The sequence below is a fragment of the Physeter macrocephalus genome, chromosome 20 (assembly GCF_002837175.3).
Source record: "Physeter macrocephalus isolate SW-GA chromosome 20, ASM283717v5, whole genome shotgun sequence".
NCBI lineage: Eukaryota > Metazoa > Chordata > Mammalia > Artiodactyla > Physeteridae > Physeter > Physeter macrocephalus.
Genome location: NC_041233.1, coordinates 37,328,991 through 37,353,915, shown reverse-complemented (window position 1 = coordinate 37,353,915; position 24,925 = coordinate 37,328,991). Strand labels below are relative to the sequence as shown.

At 43.7% G+C, this 24,925-nt stretch overlaps 1 protein-coding gene across 2 annotated transcripts in view; it reads left to right on the top strand.

Annotated features, from left to right (window-relative positions):
• The window catches only part of VSTM4 (V-set and transmembrane domain containing 4), a 56,737-nt gene that overhangs the window by 27,813 nt on the left and 3,999 nt on the right, over positions 1–24,925 (top strand). The window contains exons 3-4 of one of the 2 annotated variants that reach the window (XM_028481083.2): positions 1,985–2,109; positions 3,498–3,559. In XM_028481083.2, the coding sequence (XP_028336884.1) occupies positions 1,985–2,109; positions 3,498–3,559 (187 nt within the window). The remainder of the gene's footprint in view (positions 1–1,984; positions 2,110–3,497; positions 3,560–24,925) is intronic. The other variant, XM_028481084.2, reaches the window with a different exon arrangement.

The following is a 24,925-nucleotide window of genomic DNA, read 5'->3' as shown; positions in this document are numbered from 1 at the left end:
TTTCTTTTATTAAATATATGTAAATATTTATTAGTGTTTAATTTACTGTTTTTCAAAGATTATACAATCACATGATTTAATAATTAAAATTTAAAGTTAATTTTAAAAAATATGTAATAATAGTTCATATTATTATATTATATAATAATATATTATATTATTATATAATATAATTATTAATTATATTATTATATTATATTATGTAATATGTAATAATAAAAAATAATTCTCCTTGTCCAATCTTCCTTCTGTTTATTTCCTCAGCACCTCCATTTTAAGGAACCACTGTTTTTAAATTCTTGTGAATAGTTCCAAAGTTTCTCTATTTGTGTACATAAATACTAATATATATTATTTTCCTGTATTTTTATACAAAAGAAATGACACATTTTACACATTGTCCAACACCTAGCTTTTTCACTTAACAATGTGTCTTTTCTTATCCCTGTATAAATAGCTTCCTCATTCCTCTTTACAGTTACAAAGGACCCCGTGTGTGGATTTGTGGATTCACCATAATTCCCTTAACCAGTCCCCCGCTGATGGGCAGTTGGGTTGTTTCTAATCTATTGCTATTACCAACAGGACTATAATGACTTATATGTACATTTCATACCCATGCAAGGATATCCACAGAATAAATTCCCCAAAGTGAAATTGCCGGGTCACAGAGTATAAGCCTCTGTAATTCTGATAGCCCCCGTGATCCTGATTGCCGAATTACTCTCCATCAGGAAGGGTTTACACTTGTACCAGCAATACTTCCGAGTGCCTGATTCCTCACACCCTTTGCCAAAAGAGCGCTTTGCCTTAAGTTTGATTGTTGCCATTCTGATATGTGCAGAAAGAAAGTGCAGTACATTTTAATTTGGCTTTCTCTTTCTTGAGGAAGTTTTAGCATGTTTTCCTAGGTACGAGCCTTTCCTCTTGTGTGAAAACTGTTTACCACCTTCATACATTTTGACTATTAGGTCATATCTTATGGATTTCTAGAAATCCTTTGTATTAGGGAGATCAAGGGAGTTACCAAGCCTCTCTTGGTAACTGTACCTACCTGGCTGGAATATGTGCCTGAGGACAAGAGGTTCTACAAGAGGCTGCCCTCTGGGTTGCTGGAGCCATAGGATGCATTTGAAATAAGACGATGGCCATTCAAGGAAGTGCTTGGACTCCACCCCATAGGTAGCATGGAGAACAGGTTTCACATCAGGCCAGTCTGGGTTTTCAGCTTTCGTGTTGTCTGCTTACAAACAGTGTCACTTAGAGCAAGTCACTTAGCATCTTTGAATCTTGGTTTGGTTACCTGTAATGTAAGGCTTACCTATTACTTTGAGTTATAACGGTAACACATAGAATCTGATACTACAGTGATTACACAGGTAACCACCCAGATAATTGAAAACATTCACAACACTCCTGAGGGTTAACTCAGTCTTTACCTTAAAGGTGAAGGTACATACAGCAGGAGGAGAAAGTGTGAACAATCATGGGGGGCCCTAGGGACTCCCAGCTGCAACTCCCCAGGGTCCCTTCTCACTTGCACAGGTGCTGCTCTGTCTCTGGATTGTGAACCACAAAGATGTGTGCAAGGAACATTGGTTTTAGGGGAGCTCAAGGAGAAGTTTTTAGTGATATCTTAATATCCTACTGGTGATGTAACCAAGCCAGACTGTGTAAACCCATTAACCAGGTGTAAACAATCTATACAAACAATCTATACATCCCAAAACAATGTAGGCAAGCTAGCCCTGGGTCTCTCCAGAGATTTTAGAACTTTACACAGCACATTACAAATCCCCAACTAGCTCCACTCATCATCCTTAGCCAAGGGTCAGTACCAGACCTCCAGACATCCCCGGAGATAGGCACAGAGTGATCCCAGTCCAGCTCTAAGAGTACCCTACCTTACACACAGGTATATGGGGTACTCGGAAATTGCTTCCTTTTCCTTTCCCCGGAACAAGCCTGCCTTTGCCTTCACCAGGTCCTTCTTCTTCTCCAGCTCAGGGGAGACTGTCACCAGCGTGACCAGCTTGGTCCCACTGCAGCCCAAGAAGGGCAAGAGGCGGAAGGAAAAAGCTGACGTTCCTCCTGCAGTCCCTGCCAAAGGTAGGAAGCCAGCCAGCAGTCATCCATGTGGAGAGTACCTGGGGTCTGATGTGAGATCAGAACAGGAAAGTAGGCAGGTGGAGGATGTGACATCCCTGATTGTATGGTCTGGAGAACCCCACCTAGATTCTGGTCATAACTGAGCCCCGTCCCTGAGGTGGGCTGGGGGCATTGCCATTGGCTGCGCATGGCTTTAGCGGGGGTCAACCTCTACAGACTATTCCACAGTGTATTTCCCTTTGAAGTACTAACATGCTCTGCACATAGCAGGGTGGAGCAAGGGGGTGTCAGCATCCTCTTGGTTCATTCAAGGGAAAGAAGGCTCTATGATTTTCCTAAAGATAAAAACCAGGTGTGTAATTTATTTTGGATTTGTTCTGGGGATTAAAATGAGGGTTATTACTTGATTCCAATTATGACTTAGAGCAACATAAATGAGGAAGATGGGCATTTCCTGAGGCGAGAAGTAAAACTGTTTAGAAATCGTTCCTAAAATAACTGGCCAATTTAGGAGAAGGTCATACATCAAAGGATTTGATACACAGTTAGGAACACAAGGGTTGTCCAGGTGGATAATTTAAGAACAAGACAGGATCCATTTTATCCCTCAACTGGGGCTTCCCAGGATGGCCCCTTGGCACCCTTTGCGCCCTGTGGTGGAAGGCAGCGGTGCTGAGACTGAACGTATACTGGGTGGACAGAAGGGGCTGGGAGGCGTGAGCGTCCTGCGAGGCATGACACTTGCGGATCTGGGGAGAGAAGGGAGCTGTCCCTGCTCTGCGCCAGGCGTTGTACTGCTGTATCACCTCATTCAGTCAGCATAGATGGTGCCCTACTTTACGAAAGAAGAAAATGAGACTCAGAGAGCCACGTGGTTGAGCCTGGCTTTGAGTTCAAGTCCCAGTTCATCTAAATACTAGGTAGTTACATGATGTTGGAAGAAGACCCTCGGTTTCCTCCTCTGTTAGATGGGGACAATAAGACCCTCCCTGCTGACCTCCCAGGGCTGCTGTGAGGGTCAAAGGTCACCGCTGTCAGCGTTAGCATGCAGCTAGGAGGAAGCCCCAGGGAAGGTCCCAGCCTCAGCCTTTACCAAGTGCACCTGGTTCTCACCTGCACATCTGACCTCTTTGTAGCTGGCGGTGTTTTATGCTGTGGTTTTGTTGACCTTGTTGAGAGGAGAGGATGACGTATCCAAAGGCTAGGAGAGGATCACCCTCCCCCGAGGGGCACCAGTCCAGCTGTTACCTGGATCAGAAACTAGAGTTCCTCCACGAGGACAGGAAGTGGCCCTATGTCCAAGGCTCTCTGTCCGTGGTGCTCATGATATGTGGGTTTTAAGAGTCCTGAGAGGAATTGCAAACTAAACCCTTGATGTGCTTCCACAGCTCCCATCGCTGCCCCGTTCCATAAACCGAAGCTGCTGAAGCCACAAAGGAAAGTCGCCCTGGTGAGTAACCACATTCTTTGTTTTGTCCCCTCAAGCCCTAAACACAACTCTGGTCCAAGGAGTACCTTTACTGACTGAAAACATGCTCCAAGTTCTTGGTGCTTTGTTCCCAAGCAAAGGCATTCTCTCTTCTTGGGTCACCTTTTGAGTCAGCTTTTCTCCATAGCTAGTTCCCACAGAGTGGCTTTTTAAAAATCCAAATGGAATTACTTTTCATTATCAATGCTCCTTTTTTGAAAAGAAGGGGAAAAAATCGCACTCAGAAAGGTATAAAATAGAAAGTGGACCAACTTGTATAAATTTGTCTTGATAACCACTCTAAAGAGGCTGCTGAAGAACTTTCCAGAAAACACGTTATACTTTTAATTTTGAAACAATTTCAGTTTTACGGAAGAGTTAGAAAGATGGTACAGAGAGTTCCCCTCTACCCTTCGCCCAGCTTCTCCTAAGGTTAACTTCTCACATAGCCATGGTGTATTTGTCAAAACTAAGAAGTTACCATCAGCACATTACCATTAACCACACTCCAGAGTTGGATCAGATTTCAGCAGTTTTTCCACGAATGTTCTTTTTCTGGTGCAGGGTCCCATCCAGGCTGTCACATCGTATTTTGTGGTCTTGTCTTCTTAGTCTCCTCCAATCAGGGCCAGCACCTCCGTCTGCTTCTACAGCCTTGACACTTTTAAAGAGTCGTAGCTGCATTTTTTACAATGTCTCTTGATTTGGGTTTCTCTGAGGTTTTCTGATGATTAGAAATGAGGTTATGGATTTGAGGGAAGAACAACACAGAGGAGATATGCCTTTCTCATAGCGTCCCATGGAGCGGACGTGCCATGATGTTGACTGTGACCACTTGGTGAAGGTGGGTCTGCCAGGTTCCTTCAGTATAAAGTCACTGTTTTTCCCTTTCCGTACTTTGTTAGAAGCCAGTCATTAAGTCCAGATCACACTCAAGGGGAGGAGAGTGAAGCTGCACCTCCTGAATTCAGGGAGGGGTCTCAAAGACTTTGTGGACACATATGAAGACCACCGCAGTAATTAATAGGTATTTTAGGGGAGAGACGTCAAGCCTGTGCAAATAGCCTGTTTTTCCTTGAACTTTCGTCTACTCATTTTAGCATTCATCCGTGGATTTTGCTTGCAGCACTTATTACTATGGTGAACTGATGGTGATTTTCTGTTTTCCTCAATCCATCTCCATTTACTACTTGAAATTCTTCTGTAAGGAAGAGCTGGATCCCTTTCCTCATTGGCTTATTCACTAATTTCTTTATATCAGTATGGATGCATGAAGATGTAATTTCTTTTAAGTTTGTAATCGTATTGTTATTTATTTTGTTGCCAATTTTGTTCAGCAGCTGTGTATTTGTGTGTGAGAGAGAGAAAGAGAGAATGAGGGAGAGAGAGGCAGAGAAACTGGCAAACCAATTCTAAAATGTGTATGTAAGATAATAAGATTATCTTAGCCTTTCGGAGGGCCAAGATAATCTTGAAGGAAAAGAACAAAGTGAAGAATTTATATATCAATTCACAAGATTTATATTAAAGCCATAGTAATTAAGCTGTATAGTAAGTAATGGTATTAGCACAAGAATAGACAAATAAACCAAAGGAACATAATAAAGAGCCCCAAACATATCTACATATGTATTGTCACTTGATTTTATGACAAAAGTGACATTGCAGTGCAGTGAAGAAAGGATTATATTTTCAGTGTACAGTGATGGGTCTGTAGGATCTCCGCATGAAAAACAATGATCCATAACCTGTACTTCACACCACGCACAAAAATTAATTAGAGAAGGTTCATACACTTAAGTAAGAAAGGTAAAAATAAAACTTCCTAAAATTAGCTTATCTACATAAGGTCAGGGCAAGCAAAGATTTTTAAACAAGACATGTAATGTATGAGCCATAAAGGAAAAGATTGAAAACTTTGGATTACATTAAAATGTAGAAGGTCTATTCTGATTAAAGATATCAGTACAAGAATGAAAAGGGAAGCCACCTGTGGGGAGAGTATATCTGCCACGTGTATATTTGATGAAGGATTCTTACCTAGAATTTGTGAACACCTACACATCAATAAAAAAGAAAAAGGCAACACTACAAAAAAATAGGCAGAAGTCTTAAACATGTGCTTCACCAAAGAAGACATACAAATAGCCAGTCAGCACATGAAAAGTATTTAATCTCATTGGCGTCATGGAAATGGAGGCTAGAAGCAGAAAACCAGTTCACATCTACCAGGATGGCTACAGTGAAATACTTACATGGTTTCCTCTTTTTTTTTGCCTGTTTTTCTCTGATCCATTTGGAATTTAGGAATGGATCCAATTTTATCTGTCATTCTTTTTGGTCAGATTCTTTTTTATTTAACTTTATGTTTCATATTTCAATAATTGCTACTTGCCAGTTTCATTATACTTCATCACTACATTCTAAACAATTATTTAAACTTAACTTTCATTAGTTCTGTTATTACTTTTTCTTGAATCCAGTGTCTTCCCCCCTAAATATATTTGCCTTTACATTTGAGTAGTTTGTCTGTGAATGGAATTCTAGTTTCATAAACATTTTCCACTCTGTTCTGGGAAATATGCTAAGCACTTTGTGTGCATTTCTGTTTACTTCCCATATTGCTCAGCATAAATGCCATGCTCATTACTGTGGCCTCTAATGCCTTATATCATGCAAGCCACATGCAATTTAAATTTTCCAGTAACCACGTTAAAGATGTAAAAACAAACAGGTGAAACCAATTTTCATAATATGGCTTATTTAACCCAATATATCAAAATATTATCATTTAAACATATAACCAGTATAAAAATTATTAACGAAATATTTTAATGCTTATTGTTCTGCTAAGTCTTCAAAATCCAGTGTGTATGTTATGCTTCCTGCACGTCTCATTTCCAGAACCACAGTTCAAGAGCTTAATAGTCACATTTGGCTATTGGTTACCATATTGAACAGCACAGCCCTATAATGATCTAGCCCCCGTGACCTCTTTGACATCATTTTTTACCACTGTCCCCCTTTCTCGTTCCCCTCCCATCATTCTGTCTTCCTTGCTAGTCCTTAAACATACCAAGCATGTTCTGGTAGGGCTTTTGTTGTCATATGCCTGGACCGTCCTCCCCAGGCTATGTCTGTGGCTTATTACTCACCCCCTAGGTTCTCTATTCAAATATCAACTCTGTGGAGAAGCCTTCCTGAAACTCTATGTAAAACACCACCCACCCTCTGAAGGAATTCCCCATGAGAGGCATCCTGACGTACTTTTACATGTATCTATTACCTGCCTTTCTCTTCTCAGAATGCAAGGTCCGTGAAGGCAGGGAGGTTGTCTGCTCTGGTCACTGCTGTGTTCTCCACACCAGAGCCGTGTCCAACAGGATGGGGATGTGTGATTTTGCACCCCAGCTTTGTGAAGTAGGTTCTGTCATTGTGCTTTTATAGATGGGCACATTGAGACTCGGAGTCAGTAAGGTGACAGATGGACGACTAACCCAAGGTCATGCAGCTAGTCGGCTGCAGTCAGGACTTGAACCTTTGTCCTTCTGAAGCCAGAGCGTAAGGTTTTAACCAGCTTAATTGAAGCCTTGTCTCAGAGTGGAACCTGGATCTCTGTGCATGATTCTGACATCCTCTCATGGCTCAGCCTTGCCCCTGACCTTCCTATTCTGTGTCCAGGTTTCTGCTGTTCTCCTGACAGGATGGTTCCTCTGTTTTCCAAAGAAAGCCTCCTTTTGCCTGCAATGAGTTGTGGGTCCTGAAGGGCTTTTCATACAGTGTGATTCCATCTGGTTCATATCATCAAAAATTCCTTATCAGTTCTGCTCTATTGACTACACTGTCTTGTCCTCAAATGTAGCAGTGGAGTTTTTGCTGATTTTAATAGATTTCTGGTCATTCGATAGACTTTGGGAAACTCAACTGAACACAAAGGCTAAAACCATCAACTTTCCTTGGAGCATCCTTCATCCCATCCGTTGAGAGTCAGTTTCCCCAGATAGTCTGAGCCCACTCTCTCCCAGCTGTCCATATCACTGCACATCTGTGTGTGTATGTGTGTATCTTTTCCAGATCTTTTATTCTTAATCCTGATATTTATCAACAACCTCAAGAATGATTATACTTTGTAAATTTCCCCCATCTTACATTCTAAGTTGCTCAGGGCCTGTTGTTTCTAATCCAATCTTTTACCCCTGGTAACAACAGAAACCGCTCTTTGTTGACGTTCCATTGATATATCCCAGGGATATAGAAGAAAAAGCGCTTTTTGCGTGTCATCATTTAATTCTCACAATAAGTCCCCCTACTCCCAGATTTGCCTGTGAGGACACACAAACACTCTGTTTCAGAAGAGTGAGTTCCTACAACCCACAGGGGGTAGCGTTGCATCTCCCATGAAGACAGTGCTGCTGCCCCAGTAGATGGGGCAGTGTCAGCAGCCTTGAATGGACAACTTTCTTTAGTCCACAGCTATAAAAGCAATTTGCCTTAAGCAATTTGGGGCCACTTATAAACAAAGTAGATTCAACAGCATTTTCAAAAATAACTGGTCTTAATTGCAAGTTTTTATGGTTGATTTTTTGTTTGTTTGTTTGAGCTGGTATGCCCCTCTGGATGGAGATTCAACATAGGAGATTCTTAATTTTCACAGAAAGTAAGTTGGGGCACTTATCTGCACTTCAAAGTGGATTCTTTGTTTTATGGAAATATCACCCATGACAGTTCTTAAATACCAGTTTTCCTTTGATCTTTTAAGATATGAAAAGGCTTGAAATTTTTATACCAAATTTTCCAGAAACGAGTCAATTTGGAGACCAATTTGCACCTATAACAATACACAGTGAAGTAAAGAGCTGACTTTGAGTGGACCTCTGTCTGACCAGCAGTTTAGAGTCAAAAATTCCAGGCCTAGCGTCTGCAGTTTTTGGTTAATATTAATATTTATTTTCCCAGGAGGCCAGCATTGACCTTGGTTTCAATTTGGTCAATATTTATCTCTCAAATCAATAAGTCTTGATGGCAGCTGAAACTAAAGTCAATAGCTACTTGTTGACTCACACAGGCATTAGTGGGTAATTTAGAAAATAATTTGGCAACATCTTTTCTTTGGGGTCTGGTACCAGTTTAGGTGTTTAATTCTGTAATTGTTGCATTTTGCCACGAAATCCATAAAACCATGCTTCCTGGAGTGGTCACAGGCCACAGAGCCCTTCAGTCACCCAGCCGCTTTTTCCAGAGTGTTACTGACACATGCTCACCCCAAGGAAGCAACCTGCCTGCCACCTCCACTGACTCATTGGCAAAAAGCGAGAGCCCCCATTAACTGAGCACCTACTGTGTGCCAGCCCCTCTGCTCGGTGCTTTCTAGGCTCCATCCCCCTCATCTCAACCACACATGCCAACTCCCAGCAGACCCTCAGACTCCAGGCGAAAATGACAAGCCTGGCTCCTTGTGTTTTCGCCCTCAGAGCATTAACAAGTGGGCATCTTTTCTTACGTTTCCAAGATAACATGGCATTTTGCAAGAACTGTGTATACCAGAGACTAACAGTGGTTGGAAGGTTTAAAAAAAATGATAGGGCTCAAGAAGAAAAACAGAGGTGCGAAAGGCACTTTAGACTTTTTATAATCAAGTTATCAAAACTGCTCTCCCCTATTTTAACACAGCAACCTGCTCTCAAAGTTAGCTCATCAGCTCATGAGGCCATGTGTTATCACCAAGGCTCTTTCTGCTGGACAATGTGATCCCTTTGTCTAACAACCTTGAACACTGACAGTGAAGACCGCCATTTCTTCCCCATGGTTTAGGGCTCCCTGAACCCAGTGAGCTAATTCACATACTTCCAGGAAAAGCTGTCACTGCTTCCTTGTTTCAGAAGAAGCAGAGAAAGCAGGAAGTGCATTTGATTTGTTTTTCTTGCCTTAGGTCACTTATTGATTCAGAGACTGAGCGGAGGAAGAGAAAGCCAACAGTTTCTGTGATGTGGAGGCGAGACCTCCGTAGCAACAGGGGCCGTGAGCTGGAAGGGAGGGTGGGCAGCATCCCCAGAGCAGCTCACAGAGGAGGATGCAGTCCCGGGGTCTCCTTCTGCCTCAGGGTCATGCCTCCTCATTGAGGGTCCTTCAGTGCCTCACCTCTGAGTCCTCTCTCCCCATAATCAAGTCACTCGTATGTAGCACTCGGTAGCCGAAAAGGTCAGGCCGCCCCCGTTCTATAAGGAGAAAACTGTCACTTGTGAGCAAAAGACTGAAGACACAGGAAAAGTAGGAACATCAGGGGCTTAATTACCACCAGTTTCCCAGTGGGTCTCTTGTATCCTGTCTCCCACTCTGATCCCTCTCCCGCATTGCTGCCTAGGGATTTTTTTCTAAAACGCAACTCCATTCATGTCATTTCCCTGCTTAAAATACTCTCGTGGGCAGAGAGCCCTAAACCATGGGGAAGAAATGGGGGTCTTCACTGTCAGTGTTCAAGGTTGTTAGACAAATCTTTCCCCCATTTTAAAATCAGATTGCTTGTTTTTTGTTGTTGTGTTTGTAGAAGTTCTGTATATATTCTGGATATTAACCCCTTTGGATACACAACTTGCAAGTATTTTCATCCATTCTGTAGGTTGCCTTTGCACTTTGTTGATATGTCCTTTGATGCCCAGAAGTTTTAAATTTTGTTTAGCATTAGTTTTAAAGTCATCAACAACCTGCCCATCACTCTGTCCCCAGTGGGGGACCTGGGATCTGCAGACTATGTGTGGAATGAATGAACAATTGAAGGCAGAGATCTGAGATTGGAGCTCTAAGTCCTCACTCCTCAACGTGAGGTCCACGGACCAGCAGCCTGGGCATTGCCTGGGAGCTTGTTGGAAACATGGAAGCTCAGGCCCCACCCTAGACCTACTGAATTAATAAGGTTCCAGATGAATCTGGTGAACATTAAAGTTTAAGAAGTGCAGCTCTAAGTAACTTAACAGACAGTAGCCAGCTCTGGTTAGGTCATGGCTGGCGGGACAGTCATCGCCAGACAACTCCGGAGACAGTTGTATTTACATTGTAGTGAGACAGTTCAGCCCACTTGGGAGAATGGTGGGTTTTCTTATTTATCCACAAATAGAGAATTAAACATGAGAATCTGCTTCTAAAGGGTACTGTGACTCTCTTTCATTCCTGTAAACCCTTCCTGGATAGCTCATCCCCGTGTCAGCTGTGTGTAGCCCTGTCCCATGATCTCCTAGGACCCCTCACAGTCACAGGTAGAGAATTCTGTCACGTAGGGAATGTGTGACCAAGACCTGCTTGTCTGGGAATTCTCTTGAGTTTAAAGTCTGCAGTAAACCTGCCTCCTCTCATGGAATCTGAAAGGTCAGAGCGCTTAAAACAGAGGGACGAGGTTCATTCCATCATAGTTGAAGGGAACCTGTCTTAGGAGAGGGCCTTGCACCCAGTGGTCAGCCCAGGACTGAGATGCCAACCCTATTGAGTGTTTGCCTGGTGTCAGGAAAGAAACCCCCTCTTCCAGTTCAGTTTTCACTATCGACAGTGTACTTGCAAGACCAGAAAGAGTTTTTCTCTGATCAGTAGCAGAAAAGGGCTTTGAGGCACATTAGACACCAGTGATAGAATTCTGAGAGGATTTTAATAATAACCCAAATCCCAGCAAAATTATTTCCAGAGGACACGCATTTCAGGTTTCTTGAAGGATGTTTATAATAAGCTGAAGAATTTCTCTTGTTGTCGTTAAATGTGCTAGCACTGGTTTCAGTTAAATTTTGCATGAAAAGAATATATTAACCTGCATAAAATATATTCATAATCTCGATTTAAAATTAAAAAGAAGGAAAAACCCACAAGCACATGAACAATATATCTCCCCAAGTAAAAACCTTGGGAAGAAAACAAAAACTTTGCTTGTACCACGCTAGTACCATTTTTACAGAGATAAAAATTCTATGCCCCCCTCGGTACACATGCACATCCCATTATTGTCACGGGGAGTTATGTATGTCGACTGGAGGGAAGAATAGATGCCGGGGCTTCGGAAGGGATGAGAGTGGGGAAAACAGAAGTCATTTCGCTTCATGGGCTTCCTTTAGTCGGGGGAGGGCAGGTGGCTGGGCCTTTCGTAAGTGGGATGCGATCACCGAGGAGGCGAGATCAGGCCTCCCCGAAGTGGCAGTGGGAACATCTCGTATTAGAGACTCTTAGCCCTGACGCAGGGCTGTCACTTCCCCGCAGGCCACGAGGTCCGTGCCGAGGCCCCTCTGTGCTTCGCACTGTCTAAAAACAGCTACGGGGCTGGATGCTCCTCAGCTTCATCACAGGCCAGTGGAGGTTGGTTAAGGCTCTGATGTTATTAACAATGGGCCAAGTGAAGCCGTTACTTTCAGGAGTCTTTTAAGACTGGTAGCGCCTTAAGCACTCATTGGGAACCCCCTTTTGGGAGATGACAGGAATCCTCTAGAAGTGATGCAGAGGGAGTCTGCCTCGCCCTGTTCTAGAAGGGTAGTGTGGCTTTGTGCTTTCAGGAGGGAGGTGATTTCGGAATTGACCACCTTGGAGCTGTGTTTCTCCAGTTTGCTGCATCACAGATTCCTTTGGATCATTTTGCAGTCTCCCACTCAGTGTTGACAGGCAGTGTACGAGGTGCTATGGGGACAGGAGCCTTGGAGCCCCCTGACGAAGGCGAACAGGCAGCAGAGAGGTGAGCTGGGCCCGAGGATGGTCCAGGCTGGAGGCAGGCCTGGAAGCCCAGCGGGTCCCGTCCCATGAGTCACCTGCTCCCGGGGGTCCTGGGCCCACTCTGGGGCAGGGCCATCTCTGTGTGTCTGCGGGGAATGTCCCTTCAGAGTGGTAGCTTGTTTTCCATCTCGGCTCAGCTGATTTGCTGCCTTTATTGGGCACTTCATTGCTGGGATCATTGCACTGCTGGGAAATAATTTTTTTTAACTTTTTCACTCTATTTTATTTTTGTAATCTCCTGGAACAATATCATTTGTGCTCACATTTGATTTTTTTTTTTAAAAAAAGCTTATTTCATTTAAAACTTCAGTTTTGAATGTGGAGCTCTCCAGAGTTGTTTTTAAAAGACTTTTTCAGTCTCAAATAGAGAATACTAGAAATGAATTGCCATTTTGGAAAAAAAGGAAAACATCATCAACCTATCTGTAACATCAAGGTAGGCATCCAAAATATCAGGAAGACAATTTCTATGTGAAACTCTGAGCTCATGACAAACTAATGGTACATTTAGGGGATTTTGTTTCCCTAGCCAGATTCAATTCTCATTTACTATTATAAGTTCCTAAAGCTGAATTTATAAATTCCAACAAGTACATGTGATGCAATAAGGCACAGTCTTGTGAATTAAGGTTAGAGTGTGCATAGAAAGATGGTGAATACAAACCATGAATTCAATCGTATGTGCCCATTGCCCATATTACATATGAATCCAACAAATAAGCTAGCATACCTCCTGCTATTTTGTATTTGCTCCTAATGCTTGCCCTGTACATTGTGTCTAGAACATAATGCTGGTGGTGATGATGGTGATTGTGATGGCGATGATGATGGTGGTGGTGATGATGGTGATGATGGTGATGACGGTGATGATGGTGGTGATGATACACACACTTCATTTTGACGGCACTTGCCCATGCAGGCACTATCCCAGTGTTTACCAACACGAACACTGGGATGACTCTGACCTATGCATTGTAATGTGTCCATCTCATAGATGATGCAGGGGAGACATAGGGAAGTAATACCAGCACAAACTCCCCCTCTAGGAAGTGGCAGAGCTGGATCTGACCAGGCACTTGGCCCCCAGTCCCTGTTCTTCCTCGCTGGACTCTGGGGTCTGCCGCCTCTCATCAAAAGCACTCAGTAAAGTCCTAGGCCACTGGGTCGAGGGTGTTTTCTGTCCTGACTTTACTGGATGGGTTTTCTTGATGAAAGCTGTAATGGTAACTCTGCATGGGGTGCAGGAGTAAGGCTGGCAATTCAGGATCTCTATTTGTTAAAACAGAAAGTAAAATTCTTCCTTGGGCCTCCTAATAGGTGGCTTCTGTTAGGAGATTGGCTTATATTCTTCTAAGTATTTTTCTATGTACATATAAACTTAAATCCATATATATGTGTATATTCCCAAAGTGTATATACAGTCGACCCACAGTCATTGTAGGTCCTGTCCACGGATTATGACAAATCCATTTCTGTGTGTTCCCTAAAAACAATCCTAAACAAAATATTCACACGTTGAATTGTCTTCTCATTTTCAATATATCAGGCTCATATTTCTATATCAGTACATATAGATCTACCCCATTCTTCTCATGACTGCAAAGTGTTATGGCATCATTGTTTCTTTAATCAGTCCCAACTCTAATTTCTAACTCTTTGGGTCAATGCTCTAGTGAATATCCTTTCAGATACAAATTTGCTTAATGGTGTTTCTGTAGGAGAGATTTTTAGAAATGGGATTACGATGGGAAAGTATATCTACATTTTCAATTTTGATAGATTCTGCCCAATTACCTTCCAAAAAGTGTTTTCTTATTTTATTCTCCCACCAACAAAGGATGAGAGTGAACATTTCCTCATACCCTCCCCAGTGTAGGATATCTTTCTATCTATCCAGCCATCTATCTATCTATCTATCTATCTATCTATCATCTATCTATATCTATCTATCATCTATCTTTAAAACCATAAAGTTGAAAGCCATATGCAAATTTTATATGATTCCAAGTAGTAGAACCCAGGCATCCTACTTCTCAGTAGACTGTCCTCATGGAAACCCTAGATAGGTTGAAAGAGAAATGAGTCCCATGGTTCTGCCCATGATTTCTGAGAGCATCCCCTCCCTACATTCCTGGGACCAAGGATATCCACAGAACAGTTTTTAATGAGGGTCAGACTGGTTTTCTTTCATTTTGTCTTATTCATTCATTCACTCATTCATTTTAAAATGAGCATTGAGTATCTCCTATGTGCCAGGTAGCACCTGGGTCTGGTATCTTCCTAGGAGCTAAGTTATAAACAGTGGTGTGCCCCAGCCCACTCCTATCCACTAGAGAAAACAAATCTCTTCGGCATCTTGAAATCAGCCATTGTGGGAGGATTTACACATGTAAATCAGCAAATGCTACAAATGAGAGTTTTCTTCTTGGAGGGCCAGTTGCTTGGCAATTTCCCTGCACACCACTGGGTGCAGCAGTGGATAAGTTAGACAAAGTCACCACTCCCATGGACCTGAGTGGTGTGGTTATAGGCCAGCTCTTGCACTGGCTCTGTCGCTTGCTAGCTATTGAGCCCAAGCTTGCCATTTCTTTGCCTCGGTTTCTGAGGTCCAAAGGCATCCAGCAGCATCTGGTACATGATGTTTTCCAAATGACCTCTGAGTATCTTCAGTTCTCTGCCTCTAAATATTTCAAAGGGAAATTGTTATAGCAACACTTGTTCGTTTCTATGATAAAAATTGTAGTCATAGTTGAGACCTTGTGTAGCATTTACTGTTGAGCTACCAGGTAATTTTCTAAGTACATTACGTATATTAATGCATTTAATCCTCAAATAACCCCGTGGGATAGGTACTATTATTAATCCCACATTTTTGATCCCATGCCTCTGATGAGGAAACAGAGGCACAGAGTTGTTAAGTAACTTACCTAAGGTCACACAGCCAGTAAATAGCAGTCTTTCAGTCTCCAAGAGTCCATGCTCTTAAGTACCCCTAGACAGACCCTTGCCCAATCCGATGAATCTAGAAAAGTGTTAAAGATTGCAGTTGATTAGAAGATCAAGGGTGTTCAAGATTGAAGACTCTCAGAGTGGACTCCTATGTAGTAGGTAACCAAACACTTTCTTTTTCAAAGCATAAACATTCTCTTGAATAATACTGCCAGGAAAAGTAATTTTGGAAGGCAGCTGGGAAAACATACATCTGTGGTCAACGGGGAAGAGAAAATACGTGACTGTATTAGATCATGGAGCTCTCACTGTGCCACTGTGAAAAGTTTCATGTATCAGGACCCTCCCCAAGAGCGTTATCTATAATCACATTTTAGCTTCCAAAACATATGTTGGTGAAATCTAGAGATATCCATCTGTCTGATGACTTGTAATGCCTCAGGCCTTTCAGTGCAAAGCTTCAGCACTTTCTAAACCTGGTCACTTCTGTCTGTCCTCAGAGCAATTAGCCAGGGGCACGTGACTTTCCGTCATGTCAAATTCATTCTGGTAATGCACTTTGCTAAACAGCCTTTGAATTCTCCAGATTCAGGAGCATGATGTGAATTTGCTCAGCTCATGATTTCCGAATGACTTCATCCAACCCATGGTGCCAACACGCCTGGATAAGACTTTAAAATCTTCATCTCCATCCAAGGCTTCTCTGCTGAGTTACAGAGCCTTTCTAAGCCTTCCAAAGTCCTAGAGAACACTGGGTTATTGGCCATTAGTCACCGAGTAACCATGTGGAAGGGAAGCTGGGTGTGAGGTAGGCAGATATAATTGCAAGGCTTATAGATGGCTGAAACAACAAAGGAAGTGGGCCTCAGAGAGCGCCTCTATCTCCGTGCACAGAAACGAAGGGTCCTGGTCTCTGGGTACTGGCTCAGATTGTCAAGATGCACCTAAGTCAGCAGTCACAGCCACCTGCTGGATGTGAGAATGCAGCTGGAGTCCAGCTCCCAGCTCTGAGGGAGGATTCTGGTATCAGTTATACCACTAGAGCCAGAGGTCCCATTGGACCACTGACCTCAGCCCCAAGGAGACGGTGAGAGCAGACCTGGCATGTGGCTCCAGCGGGTACCTCGGAAAATTCCCCTGGATTTTCCAGTCCTACCCCATTGACGCTTGGCTTCATATTTCTACCTGTTCAATGGGCACCTCTAATCGAGAGTCTGTTGCCACCTCACACGCAGCCTGGCCAAAGCAGAGCCTGCACCCTTATCACTTCCATCCCATGCTGGTAAGAGGCACACTTGCTCCGTCCTTGGAGGTTAAGAGTCCTTTGTGGGTGAGACTGTCGAGCGAGACAAGTGGTCACCTGAAGGGATTCCATCCTCCTTTATCATATCCTCTCGTCAGTGTCAGCACCACGTGTCTGCTCTTGGAGCCACGCCCTCACGTACTCTGTCCCTCCACACCAAGCCAGGCCTCTGATGAGCACGGGGCAGCTCTCCTTGCCCCGCTTCCCCTTTAGCTGGAGCTCACCTGCCCACTGAGCAGTGCAGACCTGTTCTGAAAACACACTCTCCTGAGATTTGTGCCAGTGAAGCTTCCGCCTTGTCTTTGGAAGGTCTCTCTTTTCCCTCTTGGGATTTCAAGGCCTGCTATCTGCCTGGCTGGCTCACCTGGGTACCAGGCGTCCATACCAGAGCCTTAGTCACTGCGGCTGGCCCTGTACTTGTAAGTGTGGGGCACTGCCCCTGAGCAGAGGGTGGATTCTGCCCAGGCCTGCCTGGCTCTGAGTCCAGACTCCATCCAGCAATGGCTGCAGGACCGTGAGTGATGTACCTGCCTTTTAAATCCTGTTTGCCCCTCTGTGAAGTGGGCATGACCATGGGCTCCACCTCGCATACCTCAGGGCTGGTATGTGAGGATTGACTGAGTTGGTGAAGATTAGTTGACACTTCCTGAGTTCTGTCTCGGAAGGACCACTTCTCAACCCCCCTCCTCTGTCGCCTCCCAGAGTCACTTCTGGATTGTGTCCTTCATACCACAGTTTAACATCTCTGTCTTGGAAAGGTGTCTCGTTTGTTCAGTTTGATTCTTTTTTTTTTTTTTTTTGTGGTATGCGGGCCTCCCTCTGTTGTGGCCTCTCCCGTTGCGGAGCACAGGCTCCGGACGCGCAGGCTCAGCGGCCATGGCTCACGGGCCCAGCCGCTCCGCGGCATGTGGGATCCTCCCGGACCGGGGCGCGAACCCGGTTCCCCTGCATCGGCAGGCGGACGCGCAACCACTGCGCCACCAGGGAAGCCCCTGATTCTTTATTTTAATTTAACGTGCATACCAGGGAACTCTACTTTTTCTTTCCATGATATGTTTAAATATAAATAAACATATAAACATAAACAGTCAGCAGACCTTTGGAACTCAGAATTAAGGCAAGTTCATTTCCAAGGCATGTTGATTCTTACAGGACATATAAGGACCACAACAGAGTTTTCTTTCCTGAGTTGGGACCTACAGGTATCCACTGAGGGCCCTCCATCAAATAGAGCTTCACTGAATGCACAGCTTGCCTCACCCCAGTGGCCATAGTTGCATGTGTATGGATATTGGGAGGCGAGAGTTTGTTTTAGCAGGTACTCCTCTGTTGAATAAAAAATGAGCACTTATCTCAAAGGGGGAAGAGGAAGTCTGCCCTTGATAATATGGATAATATGTAATTCTCTCCTGGGTAAATAGATTCCTGATCGTGCAACTCAGTAGAACTGCAATCACATTTTTAAACTCTAAGGTGACGTTAGCATAAACATCCCATGTCCTAGTTATTGATCTGTTGCTGCGGTAATGGTATTACCCAATTGAACTTCTGACATTGGAGAACTTGCAGTGGCTGCAATTGCATTTTTCTTTTATTCCTGCAATTTAATTCAACTTGCACGTCCAGCTGTGATCTCTGTGAAAAAGTGTTGTTTCGCAGGAGTCTGCATAGAATGTTAAATCTCTCTCTCTCCTAGTAGGAAAGTTCATTCTTGGCTTGAATCCCAGAAACACACCTACAAAATGAAACACTCAAGAAACTTCCAGTTAGGAGCTCGAAGTGAGGTGTGTTCCCAAGAGTTATACGACTTCTGCCTTTTGGGGATCGACTTTTCTGGTGCTAGTTTTATCCAGTAAATCCTTTCCCATAGATAGATGTCCCATAATCGTCACCCTAAAACTGGGGGTAAGTGGGGCTTAAATGAGAAGTGGGAGGTCCAGCCTGGAGGCTGTCGTCTGCTGTGGCAGCGTCTCCTCACTGGCAGAACAGAAGGATAGCGGATGGGAGACATGGTGTTTCAGACTTTGAAACTTGCATACTCACTTTGTTACACCTGGAGTCCAGAAGATTCCATCACTGCATTAGAAAACTGGTCTGTGTGATAATCCTTTCCCAATTCTTCTGAGGGGATGTCGTGCTGTGTGGGAATTTAATCTGGCTCAGTGGCCATCTGTGAGAACTTGAGTGCAAGTCTAGAATTGGTGAGTCCCTCGGGGACAGTGAAATAGTAATTACTGGATCACTAGCACCTACTCGAATGGCTAAAGTAAAAAATACGGGCAACACCAAGTGCCATCATGTATGCAGAGCAATTAAAGCTCTCAGATATTGCTGGAGGGAGGGAAGAATGGTGTAGACGCTTTGGACAAATAGTTTGGCAGTTTCTTTTGAAGTTAAACGTACTTTTCATGCGACCCAGCAACCCCATTCCTGGGTGTTTACCCTGGAGTAATGACACATCACACACAAACCTGCAATGAATATTTATAGCAACTCGATTCATAACCACCAAAAACTTAAAACGACCCAAATGTTCTTCAGCAGGTGAATGTATAAGCAAAGTGTGGCATGTGACACACCATGGACTACTCCTTACAATCGAGAGGAGCAAACTGTTGATACATGCAGCAACTTGGATGAAATGTGAGGGAATTACGCCGAGGGAAAAAAGCTGACCCCACAAGGTTACATACTGTATGATGCCTTTCATAGGACATTCTCTAAGAGAGAAAACCATAGTGACAGAACACAGATCAGGTTGCCCCATGGTCAGGTTGGAGAGAGGACATGACCTCAGAGGAAAGCGTGAGGGCATGTGATGGTACTGTCCTGTGTCCTGGGCCCAGAAACCTGTACTTGTGTTCAGATGCATACAACGATCTCCCTAAAAAGTCACTTTTACTGCATGTCTTTTAAGAAAATTAAATTAAAAAGTGAAATAAAAATCTCCTTGGTGTCCCTGGAAGGCATAGTGAGAGACGTGAGTAGATCTGTAATCCTAGGGCTGGGGGTGCACGGTATGTGCGTGAACCTGTGGGCTGGGGGGTTAGGGGGTGTTGCCTGTGTTGGAGAACATAGCTCAGGAGCATGCTTAGAAAGGAATAAATATTTATTTATGTAAACAAATAAATAAATAAGAATTTATTATAAAATCTCTTCATTCTTTGGCCAGTGAGCAGTTTGATGATTACTATTATTAGAGAGAGAGAGAGAGGGAGAGAGAATATGTCATGGTGGATCCCAGTGCAATCTCAGAAGACCTCACAAGGTTGGGCAGTGGTATGGAGGAAGATGTGGCCAAAGATAGTGTCCGGGAGGCCTCACCAAGGGCTTGGTTGGGTTTTGAAGGAGGAGGGGTCCACCTTGTGTATGAGGGGAGAGGGAATTCCATGCCGAGGGATCCAGCATAGATTGAAACCTGAGCTCCCCTCACCTGCTTGGGATGTTACAGGAGGGGAACCTGGGAGGAAGACTGAAAGCAAGTCACGTGGGATAGTTTGCATCTAGAGCATAAGCCTTGGCACTCTTAGCAGTGGCGGGATGTCCAAAGTACATCAGTGCCTTCCCTTGGGGGCTTGCAACCTACAACACGTATTGCTAAAGAACTTCTTTGATATTCCAAACAACAGATCAGAAAGATCCGAGAGGAAGGTACTGTGAAAGAATAAATCTAGCCCTGCTTCTGGCTCATGTTGACACCCATATCCTGAGCCCCACCCAATCCTACACCCACAGTGGGCTGGGTCCTCTTTTTCCCTACCAGAGGCAGCAGACTCCAGGCTGCCATGATTGCTGAGAGCTACCGGAGATCACAGGTCACTGCCCCACACCATCTGGCCACTTCCACTTAGCCCTGGGAGTAGGAATTTCCAAAATCATGGTTTATTTTATGTATTTCATTTTATTTTGAAACAGATTGTCATTTATTTGTCTTTTACAACAAGATATCTGGGCATAGGCTAGGGCCACTGCTAGTGCTTATGGCACTTTTATGTAGATTATAGAAGAGTGCCCCTTCTGAATAGACAGATTGCAGAAGGGCTCCCCAGCACTGTTGGAACAGCCCTGCACCGTCTTGGGAAAGCTGAGCATGGAGTGAATTTCAACCCTCAGTTACCTAAACCTCGGGGCCTTGGTTTCCTGAGACCAAGAGGCTCCAATATCTTGAGCATGTGGGCCCTGGTTTCCATTCTTTTTGCCACAAGTCTCAAAATTAATTCCATTTATTTTTCACTGGGAAGAGACAAGACACCTTGCCCAAGAAGGTCTGAGCACACAGATGTATTATCACTTCCCCGGATCAAGGATTTCGATCTGTCTTCTACTCAACACTTGCTAAACCTTGTCCAAGTCTTGTCCTGAGGTTTGCTTCTCCTTATATCAGCTGCATGAGAAATGTCAACAAAAGCAGTGGCTTCAGGGAGAGCTGGGGAGGGGCAAGTGGGTGCACCGGGATTCAGGCAAGAGTAACCTGATTCGATAAAGCTGACTGCTCCACACTCAGAGCTCTGTTTGCTCAGTTGTAAAGATGAGGATAAGCATGGGCTCTGTCTGTGCCCTGGATTCAGTTCAGAGGGCAAGACTGTCCTGCAACCCATTATTCACATGGAGGCAGCCGTGCCTGGGCCTCGGTTGCTGCCTGCAGTAGCCTCCTTCTCATGGCTGGAGCCAAGCACCCTTCTTAGCAGGATATAAATGCCAGCATCCGCATCCCATGTTTCCTAAAAGCTAATAGGTATATGGGCCAGCAATGCAGCTAGGTCTGTTGCAGCCCAGGGTCCAGCTACGCCGTGAGGGGCAGAGCTGCGAGGGTGGGAGGGGTGTGTGTGTGTGTGTGTGTGTGTGTGTGTGTGTCTTGGGGGGTGGGAGTTGTGCCATATGAGAGAGTCCTAGAGCCTCTTTATTCCAGTGTTGTTCCTCACCGAGTAGGGGGAGAGGATGGCTCTCCTCCCATGTTGACATAAAATGCAGTGACTTCTTATATGCACCCACCCCAATCCTCTCCCACTAAGGCAGCGCATTTCCTCTTCCCTTCTCTTCTGTCACCATCCTGACTAATCTATCAGTCTGCTCAGCTGTCAGACAAAGTACCATAGATTGGCTGGCTTAAACAAATATTTCTCACAGTTCTGGAGGCTAGAAGTCTGAGATCAGGTTGTCTGCAGGGCTAGTTTCTTTTGAGGCCTCTTGCCTTGGCTGATAAATGGCCGTCTTCTCCCTGTATCTTTACATGGTCTTCTCTCTATATGTATATGAGTCCTAATGTCCTCTTCTTATAAGGACACAAGTCATCTCGGATTAGGGCCCGCTCTAATGACCTCATTTTACCTGAATTACCTCTTTAAAAACCCTGATTCCAGATATAGTCACATTCTGGGGTATTGCAGGAAAGGGCTTCAGCATATGAATTTTGCAGGGACACAATTCAGCCCATAACAACTAGTTTCCTAGAATCTCTTCCTTATGTGTCAGAAGATATCCAGGACTACTTAGTTCACATAGTTGTTGGTAACTCATGAGGATCTCAGAAGGTACACAAATGGATATTTGGGCTGACACTCTAGAGAAAAATGATGACACCAGAACATTTATTCATTCAGCAGGCACGCGTTTAGCATCTTCTGTGGGGTAGGCCCAGTGGTGCCAGAATCATTCCATACATTGTCTCATTTAAATTCTCATTTACATGAGCAGGGTAGGTCCTTGAGTGCCAGTGATGGAACTGGCCCAAGGTCCCACAGCTGGCATTTGACCCAATTCCTCCTGCACCCATGCTCTGCAGGCAGCCACCGGGTGACGGCCTCTCTCCTCACCTCCTTGCCGTGAACACTTTCACTGAACCGGGAGAATTTCCTTTTATTCTCACCTTCCTTGGGTGCAGTGACACGTGTCTACATCTGAACCTCCATCCCCTCTTGCTCATAGAATCCCATTCCAGACTAGGGAGTGGATTCTTCATGACTAGGAGGAAATGTATGAAAAGTGAGATTAAAGGCACATAAAACAAAGGGGTTTAGAACCTACGAGACTCCAAGCAGTTGACATAAATACCAGGCCTCTGTTGGAGGAATAGAAAGAGAAATGGACCAGGAGTCTCTTCAGGCTGGGTGAAAGGGAAAAGAAAGTAAAACCAAACAGTCCTGGGAAAGAGGAAATGGCACTATTGCTTCTCACATGTTTAGAAAGTTCTGGAGCCTCTTCTAAAGGACCCTACCAGAACTTCCAGCTATTGGTCCCCAGCCCCCTCTTGCTTCCAGGAACACATCAACAGCAGACCTAAGTGTGAAGCTCATGTCTGAGGCCTGGAAGCCGTACCTTCCACAGTTTCCTTTGTGTGTTCCAGTGCAATCGAGAGCTGCTGCAGGCGTGTTTGTGAACAGCCAGTTCAAGAGTATTAAATTTTGTCTTCTTGAGTGCTGATGCCCCATGTACTTCCTGCACCACCAGGAACAGGACAGGGGCTTGAAGAGAGGGTCATTTGAGGGCCAGAAGCTGTCAGGGAACTAACAGAAGTATGTCTTGATTCACCTTCGGAGACCCATTCACTGTACTCCAGTTCTTGAATTGCCATACACATTAGGAGTGACACATTAGGAGTGATTCCTTATCTTAAATCCAAACAGTTTGCGTTGGCAAGATGGCAGACATCACCTGACATACAGGTGCGGCCCTGCAGCAGGTCCCTCACCCTGCCTCTGCCTCACTGCAATTGCCCACTTCAACCTTTACATTCTGCTCCTGGCTCCCAGTTTTACTACCAGGTCTACAGTCTTACCCGGTCTCACTGATACACCATTAATTTTCTCTAAGCTACTTCTTAATGCACCTAAACCTTCCACTAAAGCGTCAGTGCAAAGAAAGGTAGCTGGGTGAAAACTGGTGAGGAGTCTACATTTTGCCCATTTCAGTGGCTGTTAGGAATTTATTTCTAGTTAAACAAGCTGGGAAATGTAATTAAGCACATGGTTGATTGGGATAGCCAAGGACGCATGCCAGAAAAACAATACGTTCTTTAAAGGTGCCAAGGGCTAATATTATGCATCTCCTGTTGGAAACTATACACTTCACAATTCAGAGCCTCCTGTGTGCTGCCTCATATCTTCAATCAAATTATTATATTCCAGAAATATGCATAAGGGAAATGATTCTGCACATTTTATGGTGGGATGTTGCTTGTAGCAGTAATTGAAGTACCTTTCCACTTATGAAAGTACTAATTTTATTTGTTTTTATTGCTTTTCTAGATGCAATTATTTATTTAGTGTGCTTTGGCTTTATTAAATTATGTTTACTATAGGAACATCATAAAAATGTATGAAAACAACACATCAGCCAAGCCAGCCTGGTGACCTGTATTGAGAAAGCTAGTGTTATTTTTCATATCCAAACGTAATGGAATAACTTAAGAATAAACAGATAATCTACACTAGAAAACAATGCAATTTCAAAGTAATGTAATAAAACACCTGGACAATATGATTTCATAAATCTTGGTTCTAAAATTTGCATGAGTTGGGTTTTGTGCGGTTATTTGAGGACACATGGCATTTCTAAATGGAATCATTATAATGTGAAATGTAATTAAACCGAAAGGCAAGATGTAAATGGTATTTTTGTTGGCTGGTAAGATATGGATGACTAAGATACAACGTAAAGATTTTTGGTATCAAAAGACAAGCAGGAGGCTCTGATCCCTATAATTGTCCTTAACGCTGAAATTTAAAAAGGGCCAGACAATTTTGAAGGCGGCAGTCGCCCCTGCCTAGTCAGTACTGGCCGTAAGGAGTTCTTTACATTCTCTCTTTGTCTCTTGTTCCCTGTGCTCTAGTGTGATGATTCATCTCAAAAGAAAAGAGACTTTTTGCTTTTGGCATACTTTTTAAGAAACTTAAATTGAATGTGTACAATTTATTTGTCCTGAATTCTGGTGAGTTAACCAAGCTATAGCCCAAAAAATAAAAATAAAACAATGACAACACAGCCAAAGCAGCCAAAAAACAAAAGCAGGGCTGCTTAAATGAAAGTGAGGTGTCTTTTACGGCTATAAATTAGTGACCAGCTTTTATTTTTCTAATTGTGAATTAAAATTAATTAATGTGCTGTTTAAATAATGTACCATCTAGAAAATTTGAAAGGTACCAACAGATGTCTACAATAAAGGTTGAGTCTCTCTCCAGCCACCCCATTTACTTCCCCAGAGGGAACCTTGGAGACCAGGTTCTTGACTTCCAGGCAAGTTCCAAGGGTTTCCTGAGTATATAACATATATACATGTATATATACTCCCATACACTACACAAATGATAGGAAAACATACAGTATACATATACAGCTCCATCATTCTTTTTTTTTTTTTTTTT